This window comes from Myodes glareolus, chromosome 2 (genome assembly GCF_982192425.1).
Source record: "Myodes glareolus chromosome 2, mMyoGla1.1, whole genome shotgun sequence".
NCBI lineage: Eukaryota > Metazoa > Chordata > Mammalia > Rodentia > Cricetidae > Myodes > Myodes glareolus.
In genome coordinates, this window is record NC_142027.1 from 52,159,832 (window position 1) to 52,180,761 (window position 20,930).

At 43.6% G+C, this 20,930-nt stretch overlaps 1 protein-coding gene across 1 annotated transcript in view; it reads left to right on the plus strand.

Annotated features, from left to right (window-relative positions):
- Positions 1-759: 759 nt before the first annotated feature.
- The window catches only part of Ccdc80 (coiled-coil domain containing 80), a 31,542-nt gene continuing 11,371 nt past the window's right edge, over positions 760-20,930 (plus strand). The window contains exons 1-3 of the mRNA XM_048422524.3: positions 760-1,584; positions 1,993-3,878; positions 11,268-11,424. Of these exons, the coding sequence (XP_048278481.2) occupies positions 2,004-3,878; positions 11,268-11,424 (2,032 nt within the window). The 5' untranslated portion in view covers positions 760-1,584; positions 1,993-2,003. The remainder of the gene's footprint in view (positions 1,585-1,992; positions 3,879-11,267; positions 11,425-20,930) is intronic.

Below are 20,930 nucleotides of genomic sequence, written 5' to 3' on the forward strand. Positions count from 1 at the left end.
GCCCACTTTTAATGTGAGTCCTGGGAATCCAAACTTGGGTCCTCATGGTTGAGAAGCAAATACTTTACTGACTGAGCATCTTCCTAGTCCCTCACATAACTACTTCTAGGGACTGTAAAAGAGTCTAGATTCCTAGAACATCTGAGGAGCTGAATATTATCTCTCTCTCTCTCTCTCTCTCTCTCTCTCTCTCTCTCTCTCTCTCTCTCTCTCACACACACACACACACACACACACACACACACTGTGTTCACCATCTCTACAGAAGGGTTGGGAGCCAGAGTGCCCATTCCCTGATGTAATGTCCAACTGCAGTCTCAGGAGACAGCAGCCTTTTCTGCGTTGCTAACCTTCTACCAGTTTCCAGCCACCCCAAGAAATAAGTACCAAGAACACAGTAACATGAGCCCCAATTAGCATAACATAAAAACAACTTAGTCATGTTTTCCAGGGGCTTTTCCAACCTTAAACTCAAAGCATAAACCAGGCAGAAAGAGATTAAAAAAAAAATCCATGTTTGGAACTATAAATAGATGCGTGCTGTCTGGATATGCACTGCCAAGTTCTGTGGCCCAAGTGAGCAGCTGTCTCCAAGAAAATCAGTCAGGTGGAGAAACCTGAGGATTTTCCCCTTTCAAACCCTAGTGTGAGAATCGACAGGAAGGGAACGGTCCCTGATGGCTCGGTAGGGCACGGAAGGGGTTAAGTCCCTGGTCCTCCCATTCTGAAGTGATTTACAATGATGTGTAGTGTTTCAAAACTTTCCCCAGCCCAAGCACAACTCTCTCCCTTCTCACCAGGTTCACTGACTCTCCCTGTACTGAAATGGAAAGGAGGCGTGTTTTGCTGATCTGGTAAATTCTTAGTGAAGTTTTCTTGATTTCCAGAGGCTGCTGTTGTTTGAGTTTGGTTTGGCGCAAACCTGAGGTAGTCCTGACATTTCTGGAATGGAATCCAGATGAGGAAGAAGAAATCGGAGGAGACGGAAGAAAGAGGAGAAAAAAAGGTGGGGAGAAATAAAGGGAGGAGAGACGGAAGGAAAGGGGGAAAACTCCCTTTTCCCACATTCGCAGTCCCGTTTCCCAGCAGCCTGGAAAACACATTAATTCCAGTGCCTTTACACTCGGAAACAAAGGGACTCGGCCAGACTGTGTGGGGAAAGGGAGATAAGAAAGGTCTTGGAACTCCTCAGAGGGCAAGAGTGAGATTCAGAAATCCTTAGGACTTCACTTTAAGGAAAACCCCCGTGGCAGCAAAGGACCAGCTCACACAGACCCAGGAGAAACTACAGACAAATGGAGATGCGAACAGTCCCCCGGAGGACAGCAACTTTCACCCGGTCTCACTGGACCAGAAGGTAAAAAGACACAGCCAGGCAGGAAAAGGATCAGTTCAGCTCCAGAGGCTGAGCTTCCCAGGGCTGCTTTCTCTAACAGGAGCTGCAGCACACCCCTTTTGTATTGCTCACCCTCTACGAGAAGACGGAGGGCTGGAAGGAAAGGAGTTCATCTAGGAACCTGTCCTAGGGACCAACCTTGCCATTTCTCTGGAAAGCCTGTGCACTCCACCTCCATGAACCACGATGTAAGTGTGCAATCTTTGCTTTTTTGCTGTTTGCTTCGCTGTTGCTTGTTTGAAGACATGAAGTGTGAATGTTGTCATAATTACAGTGCTCGGTTTGCAGGGTCTCTGGTGCATCCAGAGCACAGCTGAGGCAGTACAAGCGTGCCTGCCACCCCGCCAGTGAAGCAGGGTTGGATTTCCTGCTTAAGGACTGCCTCTGCTAAGCCCTGGCAATCACAGAAGCGTGAATGCAACAGGCTCTCACCCTGCTTTGTCTCCTCTGCCCTCCCTCCCCTTTCTTCTCTAGCTACCCCTTCCCCTTGGCCAAGATAGAGAAATAGATGATGCCCAGCTCTGTTTGCAATTAATGATTTTTTTTTCTCCCTTCTCTCTCTCTCTCTCGAATTATGACTCCTCTGCATTCCCAAGTGGAAAGCACAATGATGTGGAAAATGGGACCGCATTTCACCATACTGTTGGCCATGTGGCTGGTGTGCGGATCAGAATCTCATTCTCCTATCTTGGATAGAGACAGTCACACGGTGCGCAAAGTACCTTTGGCCTCTCCAATCAGCACTAGGTCCGCTCGGTATCTGAGGCACACTGGGAGGTCCGGTGGAACTGAGAAATCCACTCAGGAAGAACCAAATCTTCAGTCTTCCCAAAGGAGGAAGAGTGTACCAGTGTTGAGATTAGCTCACCCGACCGTGAGGCCAACCCCCTTAGGTGTCGATGGAGTCCCAGTCAGACCTGAGTTGAGACCAATCGCTAGGAGCTCTCCGCGTGAGATGGTCCGTGATGAGGGGTCTTCTGCTCGGTCAAGAATGTTGCGTTTCCCTTCTGGGTCCAGTTCTCCCAATATCCTGGCCAGCTTTGCAGGAAAGAACCGGGTGTGGGTCATCTCAGCCCCACACGCCTCGGAGGGCTACTACCGCCTCATGATGAGCCTCCTGAAGGATGATGTGTATTGTGAACTGGCTGAGAGGCACATTCAACAGATTGTGCTCTTCCACCAGGCCGGTGAGGAAGGGGGCAAGGTACGAAGGATCACCAGTGAAGGCCAGATCCTTGAGCAGCCCCTGGACCCCAATCTCATCCCAAAGCTGATGAGCTTCCTAAAACTGGAGAAGGGCAAGTTTAGCATGGTGCTATTAAAGAAGACTCTGCAGGTGGAGGAGCGCTACCCTTACCCCGTCAGGCTGGAGGCCATGTATGAGGTCATTGATCAAGGCCCCGTCCGCAGGATCGAAAAGATAAGACAGAAGGGTTTCGTCCAAAAGTGTAAGGCCTCGGGCATAGAGGGCCATGTGGTCCAGGAAGGGAACAATGGCGGTGAAGGAGCTGGAAGCACAGGCCTGGCCAGTGAGAAGAGGAAAGAGGACCCAAAGAGAGTACAAGTCCATCCCACCAGAGAGCCTCAGAGAAAGCTGGCCACCACCAAGGCAGCCACTCCCCAACCTCCCCCAACCCCACGGGCCACCACTCTTCTTCCTACTCCAGTCACTATGGCCACTCGTGCCACATCCCGGATGGTGACAGTAGCTGCGAGACCTACAACCACGACTGCCTTTCCAACCACCCAGAGGCCCTGGACATCCCGGCTGCATCCTTTCTCAGTCTCCCACGGGCCTCCTGCAACAACTGAGGTGACCACGGCCAGGGGCACTTCCATTTCAGAGCAGATCTACCCTCTATCTCGGAAGGAGCAACAGAGGGAGAAGCCACAGGCCACCAGAAGGCCCAGCAAAGCCACCAACTATGGGGGTTTCACCGCAGCCCCACCCACCACCCTCTGGGAGGGCAGCACAAGAGCTGTGGGCACAAGTCGTTTCCGCGACAATCGGACAGACAGACGAGAACATGGCCATCAGGACCCAAATGTGGTGCCAGGTCCTCACAAGCCCACAAAGGGAAAACTGCCCAAAAAGAAGGACAAAATTCTCAGCAATGAGTATGAAGCGAAGTACGACCTCAGCCGGCCCACGGCATCTCAAGGGGAGGAGGAACCGCAGGTGGATAATATTCCCTCCCAGAATGCAAAGGAGTCGAAAAAGCCCGAAAAGCTTGGGAAACCTGAGAAGGAGAAGAAAAAAAAGGGGAAGGGTGTGAAACCAGACAAGCTATTCAAGAATGAAAAGCAAGCGAAGAAAGCCGAGAAAAAGAGCAAGCAGGAGAAAGAAAAGAACAAGAAGAAAAAGGCTGGTAAACCAGAAGAGGATGGCTATCAGAAGCCCACGCCAAAGCAACTCACACCAAGTCCCAAGAAGTCAGTGAGCGACCTGCTGGGCTCTTTCGAAGGCAAACGAAGACTCCTCGTAAGTAATCTCTTTGGCGTTTTTCCCATGTGCTGAGGTGGGGCATTGACGGGTTTGTTGTACTGTGTATGTTGTAAAATCACAGTTTGGATTATAGAGTGGGGCTGAGCCTGACTCATGTTCAGGAAGGTTGGGGGCAGGGTGTGGTGGCTCATGCCTTTGACAGTAGTACTTGGGAGACAGATGGATTTCTGTGAGTTCTAGGTCAGTCTGGTCTACATGACGAGTTGTTGCTGCGATTGTCACAGGCACATTTAAGCTGGTGGGTAGGTATCCTCTCTCTTCAGGAAGGCTGCCTCCTCCATTGCTGTCCCAAATTACTAGGAAGAGCAGAAAGAACCCCAGGACAGCATGTGGACTGAGCTGTTTGCTCTGGTTTCTAGAACCTCGGAGGTGTGTATGAATTTGGAGTCAGTTGTCAGTTTGTCCCGAGGCTGTATTGGAAATGGGCATGTGTGCCCGTGTTGGGGAAAGGAGATAAGCAATCCACACTTCTGTTTAGCCTGCTGTTCTGGGTACCACTAGTGTGCAGTGTGTACATACATATCAGGAACCTTCTCTTTGAACATTACTTGCCATTGTCTGTAAAATGGTAAAAGGATTTAGATAAATTGGAAGAAGGCTTTGGGCAGGAACAAGCCAAGGCTAAATGGAAGGTCTTTTCTCATCAAGAACAGGACATGACTCTTCTTGTTTATGACTCCTTCTGCGCGCCTTCATGTTTCAGAACTCCCCCAAGATTTCTACTTTAACTCTGACTTTGTAACACCACAGTGTTAGCCTGAGCTGCCAAGGGGAGAGGGTTAATATGTTACACAATACATAGTAAAAGACCAGCAAGTTCATATTGGGTACGGCAAGTCATGAATGTTTTTCTAAGATATCGGTGGATAGAGCCATACCAGGCCATTGTGACCACCACACCCATCCTCCTGAACACAGAATCTGACTCCTTGCCTACATTCATCTTGCACACTAGACAGGCACCCTTCTCTAAGGCATTCCTCGGGGGTTTTTCAAATTTCTCAAAGTGGCCTATATTTGGAGTTATGATCTGAGCAGAGAGACTCTGATGGCCATGTGTCTTTAGTGGTTTCAAAATTTTTAAAGGCACATTTGAAGTGTTAACCAGAGCAGAGGCCCTTGTGGTATTTGCTCTGGGTGGAGCATGTCCTGAGTTTTCTTTTCATCTCCATCAATAGTGGTGTTAGGGAGTAGAATAAAACCTAAAAATCTGGCTGATTGGGGGTGGGGGGTGGGAGAGAGAGATTCTGAGGGAGACAGAGTTCCAGTAGTACTTTCTGTAAGCTCATGGCATTTTAAACCAGATTTCTCAAGTGACTGCACAAATTCAGGCAATCAAGTGATAGTCTATTTGTTAAAGAAGCTTAACAGCTGCTTGTATAATCCCAGGATCCACAAACTGTCCCAATTAGAGCCATAAGAATCACTGATTTAAAGTAGAACTCTAGCCAGTACCTGGATGTTTGTCCAGGATCCTTGGAGCCAAGCTACTCTCTTGGGGGCATGGGAAAGCCTTACGACTTGAGTTTCTTTGCTGGCTGAGTACCTGGGACTTTGCCCAGCCCACTAAAGCAGTCTCTCACCCAATTCTGTCCATTTAGACAACAAGGCAGGCAGAGCACTCCTCATGGCTAGAGTTTAAGCACAGAAAGAGGTAATCAAGGGTAAAATGTCAGGATTGTAATTGTGCACCCGCCTGACAAATACTCTCATTGCCCCAAGCGGGTAAGTCAAAAGAAAGAGGTTTTCATACTCGATCCCTGGTGTTAGCTGTGCCTTCGATTTCTCTTGCCTGCACCCTGCTCTCTGCGTTGGGGATCAGGATGCCCCCACTTTTCAGGGACTTCTCCACTTTAAACAGTATCCCTGGTCATAAATTGTTATCAAATGAAGCTCAAAGGATAGCGTCTGCTGATGTCATATGAGACAAGGCAGAAACCAGCCAGAATTGCTTCTGCCTATGTTGGCTTTTTGGAGCTAGCCAGAGAATCAGGTTTGTTATTAGAAAGAAAATCCCAACAGGGCATAGTTCAGTCTGTCAGTCTTGCATGGAGCCAGTTGATCATATCACGAATGTGTCTTCTGAAGTGCTAATGATGTATGAAAAGAGAATGGATTAGAAAAGATGAGATGGAGCTGCCATGATACCAAAACAAAGCTTCCGGGTAGAAGGCATTACTCATGCATGAATCCCTTCCCACTCACTTTTCCCATCAGTCTCTGCTGATGTTATTCAGGAAGTGTGACAATTCAAATAGCATTCAGGAAGGCTGAGCAGTTTTGAACTGTTAAAGTATGGCAGAGAGCATGTACTTCTGGCCTTGACTTGACCTGGTGTGCTCAAAGAGCGGCTTTGCATTCCAGGAAATGGTGTGGGCTTTCTGGCTCATTTCTCCAGCTTTTCAGTAACCAGATCCCTGACTCTAATCTAACCCCTGGTGCTTTGTATTCATTCATGCCGTTCTTTGGATGTGAAAACATCCCATAACTGCTGTTTAACCGATTGCTCAGGGATACTCTAGCAGCAACTGTGTAAGTTGTGGTTGAGCGAATGGCTTCTTTGAGGCCTTCAAGCGCATTGCAGATAGATCCAGATGCCGGACTTTTAAGTCAGAGTGCAATCCTTTAAGCCCTTTGCCTCTCGGTTTCTTAAAAAGAGCAGATTCTACCTGTAAGACACTTTATTGAAGCTTCATGGTTTCTTTTCTCACAATTCCTACAAGGAATGGCTTATTTACCTTCTTTCCCAGATGAGAAACCGCAAGTTTAGATTTCTTGAGACGTTCACCCAAGGCGTGTAGCTATTATGTCTCTGTTCAACTTCAAAATCAATCCACACTCAACCTCCCTTCCACTGGGGCCTTGGGAGGTATATGCCCCCCCCAAAAAATGGGAAATTGGAGAATAAAACTGTCCATTAATAAATATGAACATTTAAAGTTCATTTTGGGGTTAGTGAGATGGCTGAGCAGGTAAAAGTACCTGCTACCAAGCTTAGCAACGGGAGTTCAATCACCAGGTCCCGCACGGTGGAAAGAAAACCATCTCCCAAAAGCTGTCCTCTAGCCTCCACATGCATTGCAACCCCCCCACCCCACATGTAATAAATAAACAATAGAAATAATAGACAGTAGTTTTTAAAAACTTCATTTTGAACTTTGAATTATCAATCAAGTGAAGAAACAGTTACATTTTTATAGGAAGTGCAAAGGTGGGGTCACTGCCTTTCCTACGCACTCAACTCTGGCTCACCAGGCAGTGGGTGGAGAACAGTGGACTGAATCCATTTTTCTCTTCCTTCGATCTGCTTGCTGCCCATTTGGGGGCTCCAGGGATGGTGGACAGCTATTTAGCACTACACTGCTGGTCCTTCCGGAGAGTAGCTAATAATCATTTGGTGGCTCTGAAATCCACCCAGTGACAGCTCACAGGGACCTTCGGTATGTTGAACCGTACAAATGCAGGCTCAAGTCTTAGCTCTTTTTGCCGATGGAATCTCCTACAGTCCAAGTGGGCTAATATCGTCAACTCGGCCACAGAGACTTGGGAACTGAGATAGCAAACTACTTACTTGGTTTAGTTTTATAAAGGGGTTTAAAGTTCTGTTTTACAAGGCAGTCTCCAAGACTGAAAGCTAGTTTATGGAATCCTTTAAAAATCTCGCGTTGCAAGCCTTTCACAGTACTCAGACTAAGCGAAGACTGAAAATATTTCATATTTTCTGACTCCTGTTTGTTCCCTTTACTTATACAACCAGGTTTCATTCTCCTCTGGGACTCATTGACCCAACACACCATTGGAACAGAAACACAAATAAGATCACAGGACAACTGTAAATTCAGGACGCATGCCCTGAGTTATTGCCATTAGCTGGCAAGAGACCAAATGGCAGGACTCTTCACTGAGGAGTACTGTGGTGTTCCTTCTAGGAAGAGAAAACAGTTTCCATATTAAGCAGTATTAGAACCACTGCCAAACTGAAGAATAATAGATGTGACAGAGATGTCAACACACAGGGAAAGGCCCTGACATGTCAGGTGACCAGCTGCTCCTGTTTCCCTGTGCAAACTCCATCAGCAGATGAAGTGTTAGGAAAAGGCTTTCCGTCTGGCTTATGGGCTTTGTCTAGATGTGTGCATAGTCAGGGATCCTCATGCTTCTGAGTTCTCCCTGCCCTGATATGAATGGACTGATCTCTAGCTTATAGAATGTGGACCAGACAGCATGGAACACAGGATAACTTCATGGTCTGAGATCTTAGTGCCTTAAGGAACTTGATGTCAACATAAAATATTTGTAAAGGGGATACAAAATTTCCATGCGTGCTGTTCAGACCAGTAGAACTGTAATTAAAAGGAGTGAGTCTTTGAGATAGGGTATTGGAGGAGGATGTAAGGGGCTAGAAGACATGGACAAGCACAGACGGTAGGAGAGCCAGCGAAGTAGTCAGAGGCAACGGGCATGCATGTGTTTGGATGCATAGCCCCGGACAAATATGTATTATATTGTTCAGTTCCTGAGATTTATGAAGTTTGCAGAGAGGTTGCTCCATGGTAAAGATGACAAAGGTGAGAGGCCACAGGCTGTCCAGGGGTTGAAGTAAAACAAAAATGTCAGGCCTCCTACTCTGATGGTAGACATCAGCCTTTCCTCTGTGCCATGTTGCCCAAAAGTTGCTTTTATTTCATGGTCGGAATTGTTCTGATAACAAGTGTAAAGGGTGCACATAAGGGAGAGAGCCTACAAGGCCAGAAGCCAGGAATTAAATCATGCAACATGAACATCACCTGCCTGGTGAGTTAAAGCATCTCTGGGCAAAAGCTCCAGGTTAAAATAAGCTTGTAAGGATGTTCTTTTCCTCAGGTTCCTACTGGGCATCAGTGGCCTTTCTTTGTAGTGTGCATATGTGGGAGACACTGGCATGCAAGAAAGGAAGGGCATCTCTGAGATTACATATTGTCTGAAATTCTTAATTATACATGCCCAGGAGGAGAAGACTGGAGGAAGCTTTGAAAATTCTTAAAAATATGACTGTGGACCACAGGGCTCCATGACAAAGAATGAGGCAAAGAAAGGAAGCCTGGGTGTGGATAAGAAGTGAGAGGACCGTAATTATCATCCATCTAGTGTCTGGGAAGCTGTGCCATGGAACTTTCTAGAATATATTCTAAATACGGGCTAGGAGTTCAAAATCTTGAACAGTCGATCTTTTTATCTTTGCTTTCACTGTTTTATGTTCTCTCTTTAACAACATTTTGCTCATTCCAAAATGGTCTGCTTATGAACAAAGACATGCCAAGAAAGAAGAAGAAAAATCTAGAATATGTCAAGTTAAAATAAAGTTTCAAAATTTTTCCTTCCCTATCAAAACACATATAGCTAATTAAAAACAAACTAACAACTGAAATATGATTAATATATCTTTTTAGAACTACCGTAGTATTTTTTTCCATCAGGCTAAATCTGAATCAATGAATGAATTTTAAGCAGTATATGTGGAATTTTAATACTTTCCCTCATGAAAAAGTCTCTCTTAACACATATTTCCTGCCATTATGTCCATATGAATAGGCATGAAACACAAAATCAAAAATGAGCCAAAACATGTCTACTTAAAATGATGAACTAAAAATTTCTTAAAAAGCAAAACCAAAAACCTTTGCTACTCTTCCATTCAAAGGCTTCCAGAAGCATTTAACTTCCTGGAGGGAGTGTTTAGTCAAGCACAGAGATTTCAGCAAGGAAAGCTTGTAGGTATCAATAAACACCTCTGAGGGAGAAAAAAAATAGGCAGCATGATCAATTTTGAGCCAAATTACTGGCCATTTTTGATAAATAAATATATATATATATATATATATATATATTTGACAGAAGTTACCAGCATAGTAACGTCTCCCACCAAAAATGCTAAAGTGCTAGACACAAACTTTAGAAAGAGTTTATACGTTTTGGGTGCATAAATAAAAAATGGAATGTTAAATTTAAACATGGCTGAACGCAGGAAAATGTTTACAGGAACAAAAAATATAGGGGCTTGCTTCCAAGCCCTGTCTATGGTGAGCCAACAAAGGACGCCTGGATAGAGCTCTCTGTAGACACCTGCCAAGTGAATTCTCTTGGTTCCAGGAGATCAACAAGACCTGGCCATCATCAGAATGCATCTTCACGTCCTTCCTCTTCCAGGACAAGAAAAGTGCTGCTGCCCATTCTTGGCATGCGGGAAATAGGTTTAGTTTCACGTTGGAAAATCAGTGACATTGGAGAAAGTTTCAAAAAAGGCAACTAAAATGATCAAAGTATCGGAGAAGTTTTCCTGTTAGGGTAGATTCAAACCATTGTGACATTCTAGAGGATAAAAGACAGCCTAGGTAATTAACAAAATACATACACATATACATGCATATACACAAGCATACATGCACACCCAAACAAACATGCATACATTCATACATAGAATAACCAAAGCATACTTGTTTTAACCAATGCAAAATAAAATACCGCTCCCCAGATGGCTAGAGATCAAAATACCTCAGCTGTATCTTTCCTTCAGTAGTCAGGAGTCATAAAATATGGATGAAAATCCCAGATCTACTTTAGAGGCAAGGCTAAAGTGAGACAGTTAAAGCCATGCTGATGGGGTAGGGTTGAGCTCTAGTATCAGAATTCCCGCCTTGGGCCCAGTATGACAGTGAATACCATCTGTGTGGCAAAATATAACCCCCAAAGTCACCATAAAAACTGTCTTACGGGTTGTCTAATAAAAATTCTGTTCCACAGTGTGCAGGCCTGGCTCTGAAACTCTTTAAACATTGCAGAAGTGAAAAAACAATTATTGAACTAACCTGATTAGTTAGTTAGGATCATGAAGACCAAAATAGAGGAAGGAAGATAATTATTGCATGTCAGAAATTCATGGAATGTGACAGGCTTGAAGAAGAAATGTTTCTGTGTGCCGACAAATAGGAAAGCCACAGTACAGATAAAATGAAGGCAAATTAGAGAACGAAGAAGAAGCATTGGAACTATTTGGACTAGGTTCTATTTTACTCTAAAAGAAAAGATTTTTAAAAAAAAGAGAAGAAGAAATAGAAAAGAAATGAATGAAGGAAGAAAGAAAGGAAGGGAGGGAGGGAGGAAGAAAGAGAAAGAAAAGAATGAAGGAAGGAAGGCAGGAAGGAAAGAAGGAAGGAAGGGAGGAAGGAAGATAGACAGTCTAAATGGTCATTTGTGTCTCGATTATGCAACTGTCTAAGAAAGCAGTTTACAGTGTAGATGCCCTCTGCTCTCAGTTGTCTCTGGGTTCGACCTCCTCGTGACCTGAACACTATGAACTAATGGTTGCTTATCCTCCCGTGCCTCCAGCTGATCACCACTCCCAAGGCTGAGAACAACATGTATGTGCAGCAGCGGGATGAGTATCTGGAGAGCTTCTGCAAGATGGCTACCCGGAGGATCTCTGTGATCACCATCTTTGGTCCTGTCAACAACAGCACCCTGAAGATTGACCACTTCCAGCTAGGTGCATTAATCATTTATAATTTTGTTTCTTGTTTGTTTGTTTGTTTTTGCCTATATCTGTGGTAGGCCAGTTGTTATGGGAGAGGTCTTGGTTGGGGGTTGGAGGAGATCAAAAGAAACATTGAAATGTCTGGAGGGTCCTCTGGTTGTAATGACAGAGATGATGTCCATCTGACTATCTCTCTCTCTCTCTCTCTCTCTCTCTCTCTCTCTCCCTATCTTTCTATCTCTCTCTCTATCTCTCTTTCATCTTTTATCTATCTATCTACATCTAGCTGTCTATCATCTATCTATATCTATCTGTTATCTATTATCTATCTATCTATCTATCTATCTATCTATCTATCTATCTATCATCTATCTATATCTATGCAGCCAGGAACACTCTGGTGTTAGCATTTTGAAACAAAAATATGTAATACCCTCTCCCTTTTTTTCAAGTCAGAAAAATGGTGGGAAATGAGAAAAGTATTATATGATTGGGGAGAATGAGAGAGCACGCAGTCCCTTTCTCTTGGGTCCTGAGTCCTCTTGCCTGTGAGCAGCACCCGTCAATATGCCTACGTGCTCTGTGCTACAAGTGATTCATCATACATGGGGACCTGCCAGAATCCTAGACTCTGGCAAGCCTGGAGAGGTAATTAGCTAGAGTTAGAATTGTTAGCCTAAATGAAAAGTCACTGAAAATATGGGTTGAACTTTACCCAAATCCCTTTGGAGAGTGGAAGAATTTGGCTGAACTTTAGCGTTTTCACAATTTTCATGTTGATGGTGTGTGTGAGGCTCATGAGGCACTGCTGGCCTCAGGCAGCTGAGTAATTCACAGCTGTTCCCATGGGCTTGCTGAAGAGTCGCTTATCGCGTTCAGAAGGCTAGAACCAGAGGCTATGACTTCTTTTATGTTTCTCTTATGCATAAAACATTTGATGTAACAATTTGTGTGTGTGTGTGTGTTTGTGTGTGTGTGATTTTGGTCATTTTTTTTATCCCCAGTTACCCTCTCTCATACCTCCTCCCTTTCCTACTGAAACCCTTCTTCCTCACAAAAGTTTTATCTTTTAGAAAATCTTTTTTAAAACATTAGTTCACTACTTTTGTTGTTTAGCTATAATTAAAGTTCCTTGAATTAATTCTTTATATTTCATTATCCTCTATATTTTTCGTAGAATATATATTCTATATTCTATATTTTATACTTCTGCAAGTATATGAAAAGATTAACATTTACACAAAATAATATAACATAGCTCAGATTTTTCTGATGCGAGATCTTGTTACAAATGACACATCTGTCCTAATGATGGTGTCAACTTGATTTGCATATGGACTAGTTTTCTGAACTGTGAATTTTAATTATGACAACACTAAAATAAGATCTATTGTCTTAACAAGTGTTTTGCTGTAAAGTATAGTAGTCTAAGTATAGGCACAATGCTACCCAATAGCTCTGTGGAATGTGGCTGTGCATTTTCAGTTATGCATTCTCTTTCATTAGCTCACTATCCCCTGAGGTGGCTCAAACTACAAATAAATAACACTCTTCTTGGTGCCCCATCATAAATCGCCATGGATAAGTAGCTGATTTGTGAACTCTATCCCTCTGAAATGTGGATGTTTAGAGACAGGAATACTGTCCTTAATCAACAATACCCAGATATGGTGACACACACCTTTAATCCCAGCACTTGGGAGGCAGATGCAGATGTATCTTTGTGATTCTGAGGGTAGTCTATATGGTGACTACCTCAAAATATTAAAAACAACCATCAACTAAAACCAACAAACAAAAGAAGTCACTCTGGAGGCCAGTAAATCCACATCCAGAGTACAATTTATTTGTTATGTGATCTTGGGGAGGTTAGTTATTAAGTCTTTAAAGAAATCAAGCCTCCTTCACAGGCTGTGGCGAGGACAAAATAAGATTGTGTGGATACACCCCTGCTGATAACAGGCACTATTCTTGTGGCTGTCCTTATCACCACCGTTGAATCAGGTAGCGGTTTGGAGATCTAATGAGCTGTCACAGTTGTCACCAGGAAAACAATCGCTGTTGCTCTCTGCTAACTATAGAATGCTGACTTGCAACTGCTCTTTCAGGTCAGATTGCATTAGCACTCCTGATGATGAGCGAGAAGCCCAAGAGAATAACAACAGAAAGGCATATTTAGTGGTTAGCAGGGATTCAAACTATTTGCTTCCCGGACTTTCACACAGTCGCTTGAGCCAGCAGGCTCCATGACACTCCAGATGTCTGGAGAGGAAATGGGCCTTCAATCCAGTGCAGACTGGTGCTGGCAGAGGATGAAAGTTCTCTCAGCCAGGTGTTCTCGGTGTCAAATGCGCTACCTACCAACTCTTCCACAGCGCTCCCATTCCCTCCTTACTTCAGAGGAGTTTGGAAAAGTCATCACATCTTCTACTTCAGTCCTGGTAGAGTCATATTATAAGCATCTGGTACCGCCTTGGAGAATTTTTAGCATTATTCTGGTGTTTTCTAGAAATCTGGATTGAATGTGAGCTGTAGGGGGATGGGGTTTTGTTGCTGCTGCTGTTGTTTCTCTGATTTATTGCAAGTCAGTAGTTTACAACTCCGTCTGCAAGAGCGACAGCACTGGGCTGATTTAGAGGTAGGGGAGGATCGCTCACCTAATTCCTGGAAGGCCCTCCCCTCCCTGTGCTGTGACCCAGGTTACCCTTGTGAGAAAGACTTGCAGCTCTTTTTGCCAAGGCTGGGAGTCAGTTATGGGAAAATAAAACTTGGCGTGAGCTGCAGTCTCAGTGAACCAAATCCCAGCTTTGTCTGATTTTCGGTTGGAAGTCTGTCCAGTGGCTTTACTTCTCCTTAAATATGAAGCAACTGCTGTGTTTTACTAGGCCTTGAAAGCAGACGCTGATAACCAGACACAGTGTAGGCTGCCCTCTCCCGCTGGTCCATCTTGTTAAAGGTAGTTGTAACATCTGGTGTGGACCTACAAACACTAGGAAACTTAAGGTTTCAGACATTAGTCTAAAGAAAGTCATGAGACTTGGGAAATTCCAATGCCCTCTGGGTTTGCCAATACAGATGTATGAGATGCTAAAATAGATACACTCATAAAGGCATTCTTTACTGTTATTATGTAAAATGTCACTGTAGCATAAGAGTAGTGATGTTGAGTGGAAAGGTCATAGACAGAACTGATCAATAGAGGAAGAAGTTGTTCGGTAGCAGTTCTTTAGTAAAGGATGAAATGAGGAGGAAGAATATAGCAGGTGAGGATTTTTTTTTCCCCTAGAAAAATATAAAGTTGAAAATTACTTTGGCATTGGTATTAGATCCCCAAGTATTAAGGGCTAAAACACAAGGAATACTTTAAACTCCCTCCCTCTCTTCTTCCCTCCCTCCATCCCTCTCCCTCCCCTCACCCTGCCATTGAGAGTATGTGTGTGTTTATGTGTGTGTTCTGTACAGATGCCTCACCTTCCCTGAGTGTGACTACGTTCAGAGGCCATAGGAAGACAACTGATGTCTTCTATTACTATCTACTTCACTCCTCTGAGACAGAGTCTCTCGTGGAATGTGAGCATATTGTTTCCACTAGGGGTCCCAGTATCTGCTTGTTCCACCCACTAATGCTGGAGTTACGGGTTTTTACGTGGGTGTTAGGGATTTTAACTTAGGTCTTTTTGCTTTCACAGCAAGCGCTCTTGCCTGCTGGTCTACCTCCCCAGTCCTGATAGCTTCTTCTGAAGGAATGACTGTTCAAGGGTAATTAACAAAATTAACAAAAAGGGGGTAGAAAAACTGATGAGTGTGGCATACAACAACACACTGATAATTTTTGTTTTGTTTTGTTTTGTCTTTTCGAGTCAGATTTCTCTGGAGCTTTGGAGCCTGTCCTGAAACTAACTCTTGTAAACCAGGCTGTCCTCAAACTTACAGAGATCCACTTGTCTCTGCCTCCAGAGTGCTGGGATTAAAAGCGTGTGCCACTCCTGTCTGACAACACACTGATGAATTTTAAACTAACATTTATAAAGAAGAATGACAGAATACATTCTAGCCTAAAATATAGCATAGTTCTCTTCAATAAAATCAAAAGAAAAAATATTTTAGGCTCTAATGCAGAAGAGGTTGTGTGAATTTTTGTAGTGACAGAACAAACGGAAACTCCTAAATCAATGTGTTTATCAAATGCACTGGTGATGAGATCTTGTTAGTAGTTACAGCAGATCAGGACAATCTCTTAGACAGGTTACAGGTGTGTGTGTGTGTGTGTGTGTGTGTGTGTGTGTGTGTGTGTGTGTGTTCTAATGTGTGCCATTATGTGTAGCAATCAGAGGTTGATGTCAGATTTCTTCTTTACCCTTCACCCCTTTTGCTTTTTTTTCTTTTTAAGACAGGGTCTCACTACGTAGCCCTGGCTGGCCTTGAACTCTGTTCATAGACCGGGCTGGTCTCAAACTTATAGAAATCTGCCCACTTTTGTCTCCAGAGTGCTTGGATTAAAGGTATGCACCTCCATGCCTGGCCTCCCCATCTCATCTTTGAGACAGGCTCCCTCACTGAATCTTGCTTGCCGATTGCTTAGACTGGTAGCTGGTACTGCCTCGTGCTCAGCTTTCTATGTGTGGTCTAGAGGTCCAAACCCAAGCCCTTCTGCTTGCGTGGCAAGCTCTGTACCAGATGAGTCATCGTCTCAGCGCCAGATTTATCTTTTAACATCCTTAGCTTCAAGATTGGTGGAAGCCGGAGATCTGCTGAGTAACACATTCCAGGGGTTTTACTAACAGTCAGAAAGATGCCGGGTCAAATAAGTTGGGGAGTAAGTGGATATGAAGGAAACTAAAGACAGCCCGAGATAGTTCTGCCTCTTAATCTGTAACATTCCGTCTCTCCACAACTACATCATTCTTGTCAGTCATAGGTCAGTCATCAATCAGCCGGAGTCTGCACACTCTCCAGCACAGATAGGGCGTCCTTAGAAAATGTCAATTCATGACTTGAACTTAAGGGAAGGTGAGAGAAAAAGAAACTGTGGATGCCACAGGGAGGAGGCAGTCATAGGTGGAGGGATTGACCGTAATGCCAAACATACAATTGCTTAATAGCTTATAATTGAAACTTTTTTTTTTTAGTTCTACTGTACTGTCACTCAAATACATGAAGAAACTTCTGTAGCTTTTGGTATTCTTTTTTTTTCCCCCAGAGACAGGGTTTCTCTGAAGCTTTGAAGCCTGTCCTGGAACTAGCTCTTGTAGACTAGGCTGGCCTCGAATTTATAGAGTTCCGCCTGCCTCTTCCTCTCTTGTGCCGGGATTAAAGGCGTGCACCATCACCGCCTGGCTGGGGATTGGGATTCTTAAAGGATGAAGAACCAGGCAAACATTCCACCTCTAGGTTAATGGTAATAGGGAGAAACAGTGTTCACCTCCTCTGGCTGGCCCTTTCCTAAATAATCCTAGTCCAAATATCACAAAATGGATGTGGATATTTGAGCCATTTTAGTTGGACTAGGAGAATGGTTTACAGGCCTCCCTTAAAGGGAGTCTACTTGCAGACCTTACAGTACTTCCCAAGGACTAGACAAGTGGATATGCTTCCGAATCAGCACTTTCTAGGTTGCTCCCCCTTCTGAAGAGCAATATTAACCCAGCCCTGATTTGCACAGGATGCGGAGGATAGCAGAGAGTTTCGGCTAGTGCAGGCAGCAGCAGGCAGAAGGTGGCCTCGTGTGCACCTTCCTCAGAATTTGGCCTGGAGCGGACCCTGCCCTCCACCCTCCTTCGATCCTGCGGGTTAATCAGGGCCTTCATTGTTTTCCTTGAGCAGATTTTTCTCCTCAGGCAAAACACGTAGACATTTCAGTAGCCTGAGAGTGCAAAACGTTTTATTTCTAATGTTTGACTGGATTCGTTCTGCAAACATTTTGCTGGAGAGGAGAAACCGGACTGTGAAATCAGCTTCTCGCCAGTTAGAACAAAGTTTGCCTGAGATCTTGAACCGGGGCCCTGGTTGCCGACAGTCGTGAGGTGTTTGTGTGCCACTGAGAGGGCTACCTGGAAATAAGTCATGTCGTTGAGTCCTGCCCTAATTTTACTTCTAGTTATCAGTGTGGACTTGAGTAAATCTTTCCTTCCTCCGAGTCTGTTACAGATTGTGGTTCGGAGACAGAGACGTTGATTCTCTGTGTTTTGAATGTAAGGAAATTAATGGAAAGTCGGTTCCTTTCCTCCACTCCAACGAGGGAAAAGTATGCAAGGATGGACAAAGGGTGAATTTGAGTTTACTTGTCGTTTGTTTGCTTTTAGAAACAGGGTTTCTCTGTGTCCTGTCCTGTCTGTGGCTATCCTGGAATTCACTGTGTAGATCAGACTGGCCCAGAACTCACAGAGATCCGCCTGCCTCTGCCTCCCTAAATGCCAGGATTAAAGGCGTGCACCACCACTGCCCAGCTCAAAAGGTGGATTTTGAGCTCTAAGGTGGTTGACTTGCAGGACTGTTTTGGGGGTGAAGGGGTGCTTTTTATACCTACTCTCTTTGTCCAACTTCACACCCACCTTTGCACTTGAGCTGTGCCCTGGCAGGGGTGTAACAGGGCGAACGTTGGCTGTGTTTTAGGAACAATTCTCAGGGAGGAGAATCCAGCTACAGATACAGTAAACTCTGCTCTGAAAGCAGGTGGAACTGGACAGCATCCACCACCGTGCCTTAGATTCGCCCTCAACGACGTAATGGAGTCAAGACTCACAAACCTCAGCAGCATATGATGTAAAAACCTCCTCTTGGTGACAAAGGTTCAACTATAGGGTTCAGCTGGTCTAGGTTGGTTAGGTTTATGTATGTGTCTGTACTCAGCTACATGTCAACTGGGTGAGTCTGCTGACCTCCTCTGGGATGCTTTTATCATCAGGGCAAAGGAAGTGAGCCTTGGCTCAAATGGTACCAGCCTGAGTGGCTTGATTAAGCTTGGCAGGCTAGTGTGAAAATGTCCTTGTGTCCCTGGTAGAGACAGGAACCATCAAATACATAGCTTCCTTCATGACAGCTGTATGAATAATTTACTGGTACACATGAGTTCAGAATCTCAACAAGGGTAGCAAGGATAGTTCAAGCCTTTCACCATAAGGGATGGAGGGGTTACAGTTTGGACAAGGATATAGGTTGGTATAGAAAACGTAAAGAATTGGGATCACTTTAAAAAAAAAAACAGTTACATTCTCCACCTTTCTTTCTTTGCTGTGGCTGACTTGTTTTGTGCCTTTACCTGTTAGGTATTAATGTTCTGGTTGGTTCTACTTCAAGTTTAGACTCTCCATCTCTACCCAAGTTACTGACCCATGAACCTAGCACCAGCAGAGGAATGATTCAGAACTAGCGTTAAATATTTTATTAGATAAATAAAACCAAAATGAACATATGTACAAGGCAAGGCCACTGAGATGACTCAGAATGCATAGGTACTTGCCACTCAAAAGTCTGGTGACCTAAGTTTAATCCCCTCGGCCCATGGAACAGATTGCACAAACTTGTCCTCTGCCTTCCCAATGTGGACCAAGGTGTAAACATCCTCTCATGCACGTCATAGATACACACACACTCATAAAACAATAATAGCAATAATAATAATAACAACAACACAACTTTTTAAGAGTTCAACGCTATCTTCATCTATAGAAGAATTCAAAACAAGCCTCGACTATTTGAGATCCTGTTATAAAAATAAGCAAAACAAAATAAGAGCAAACACCCTCAAAATTATAATTCCTAGGTGAAAATAAAGCCTGTTTGTAAAGATTTAGAATATTAACTGCAAAGAACAATTTTATTTTTCATAATATTATTAACATATTAATTATGCACAATAATAGGTATGCATGTATGTCCCAATTAGTTTCATTAGTGCTGCTTAGAGAAAAATGGGTGAGAATTTACTTATAGAACATGGGGACCTTCACAGTGTCTACACTGAAGAAAATGGTCTCTCCTTCCCCCTCAACCTTTAACTATAATAAAGCTTGCTAGAGCAACAGAGCTCTGTCTTCTGATCATTCAGTGCCTAGGCATAGAAGCCACCATCTTGTAAAGGCAATGATGCTGGCATTTCCTTTTGCCTTATTTTTTTGACCAAAAATAATATCATACTACACATTTAATTCTCCAACTTACTTTCTATGCTAAAGAAGAAACACTAAAAAGAAAACTACTATATCAATGTAACAATTTTTAATTGGTATATATTTTGCCAACAACAACAAACTGTATAAATGAAAACATAGATATGTGCCCTATATAATATGTCCAATCATATTCATTTTTTATTTTTCCATACAGTGGTTGATCCTCATACAGCTTCTTAGGTCTTGTGACTATGGATCACTTCAAATAAGCACTGTTACAACTTTGAAATTGAAAACAGATTTCTTTCTACTCTTGTACTTTTTTTTTTTTGGAGACATCAAGCTACTAGTATATATATATATATATATATATATATATATATATATGTAGCCTAATCAAATGAATCAGAGTAACAGTTTAACTGTAATTGTCCTCTTACCAGGAAGTTACTGTTCATTGTGTCCATGATGACAACCGAGACTCTTTGGGCTATTATTTAAGTTGTCCTATATTCACTAATTTTATTTTCCCAGGTTTATTCTTAATATTCAGGATTATTTTGAAGATTTTAGGCAAGTTGAGGGAAACACTAATCTGTTTTGAAGAGGAAGTAAATATAGATGCCTTTTAATTTACCATAGGATTGTATACTGATAAACCCGTGGTGACCTGGGATAGTACGATACAGACACACATTTAGGGTGGGCCTGCAAAAGGTACAGCAGATTGAGACTCTTGTATGAAGATTTCATGGCCTGAGTTCAATTCCTTGTTCCCACAGGTGGCCAGAAAGAACTGACTCTTGTGAGAACCAACTCCAGAGAGTTTTCTTCCACACCTATGCTCTGACATGCACACATGGCACCTGCACACACACACACACACACACACACACACACACACACACACTCAAAAATAAGAAATGTGCTTAACCTTCTGATTTTCTAAGCTGTGATGCACAGCCTAGTAATGCTACCTTGGGCTACAGATACAGTTGTTACCCATGATCAAATGGACTCTGCAGCCTTGTCATCATGAAAGACTATTAGGGAAAGATCTCAATTCAAAGCACAGCTTTCCTGGGCATCATTCTCACTCTCTATCACAAAGTTGGACAAGCTTTTTAAGTGAAACCACAAGTTAATGACAGTCTGCAAAGTTGTCCTGTCCTTAGAAATGTTTAAATACTTTCCAGATATGTAACTTGCGTGTTGAGCCATGGATACCTTGGGTCTTGTGTTCTGGCTGGTTTTATGTCATCTTGACACACACAGGCTAGAGTCATTCTGGAATAGTGAACCTCAATTGAGAAGATGCCCCAACTGATCGCCTGTGGGCAACCCTGTGGTACAGTTTTGTGATTGATGATGGGGTGGGTGGTACTGCTGTATCTTGTAGTGCCATCC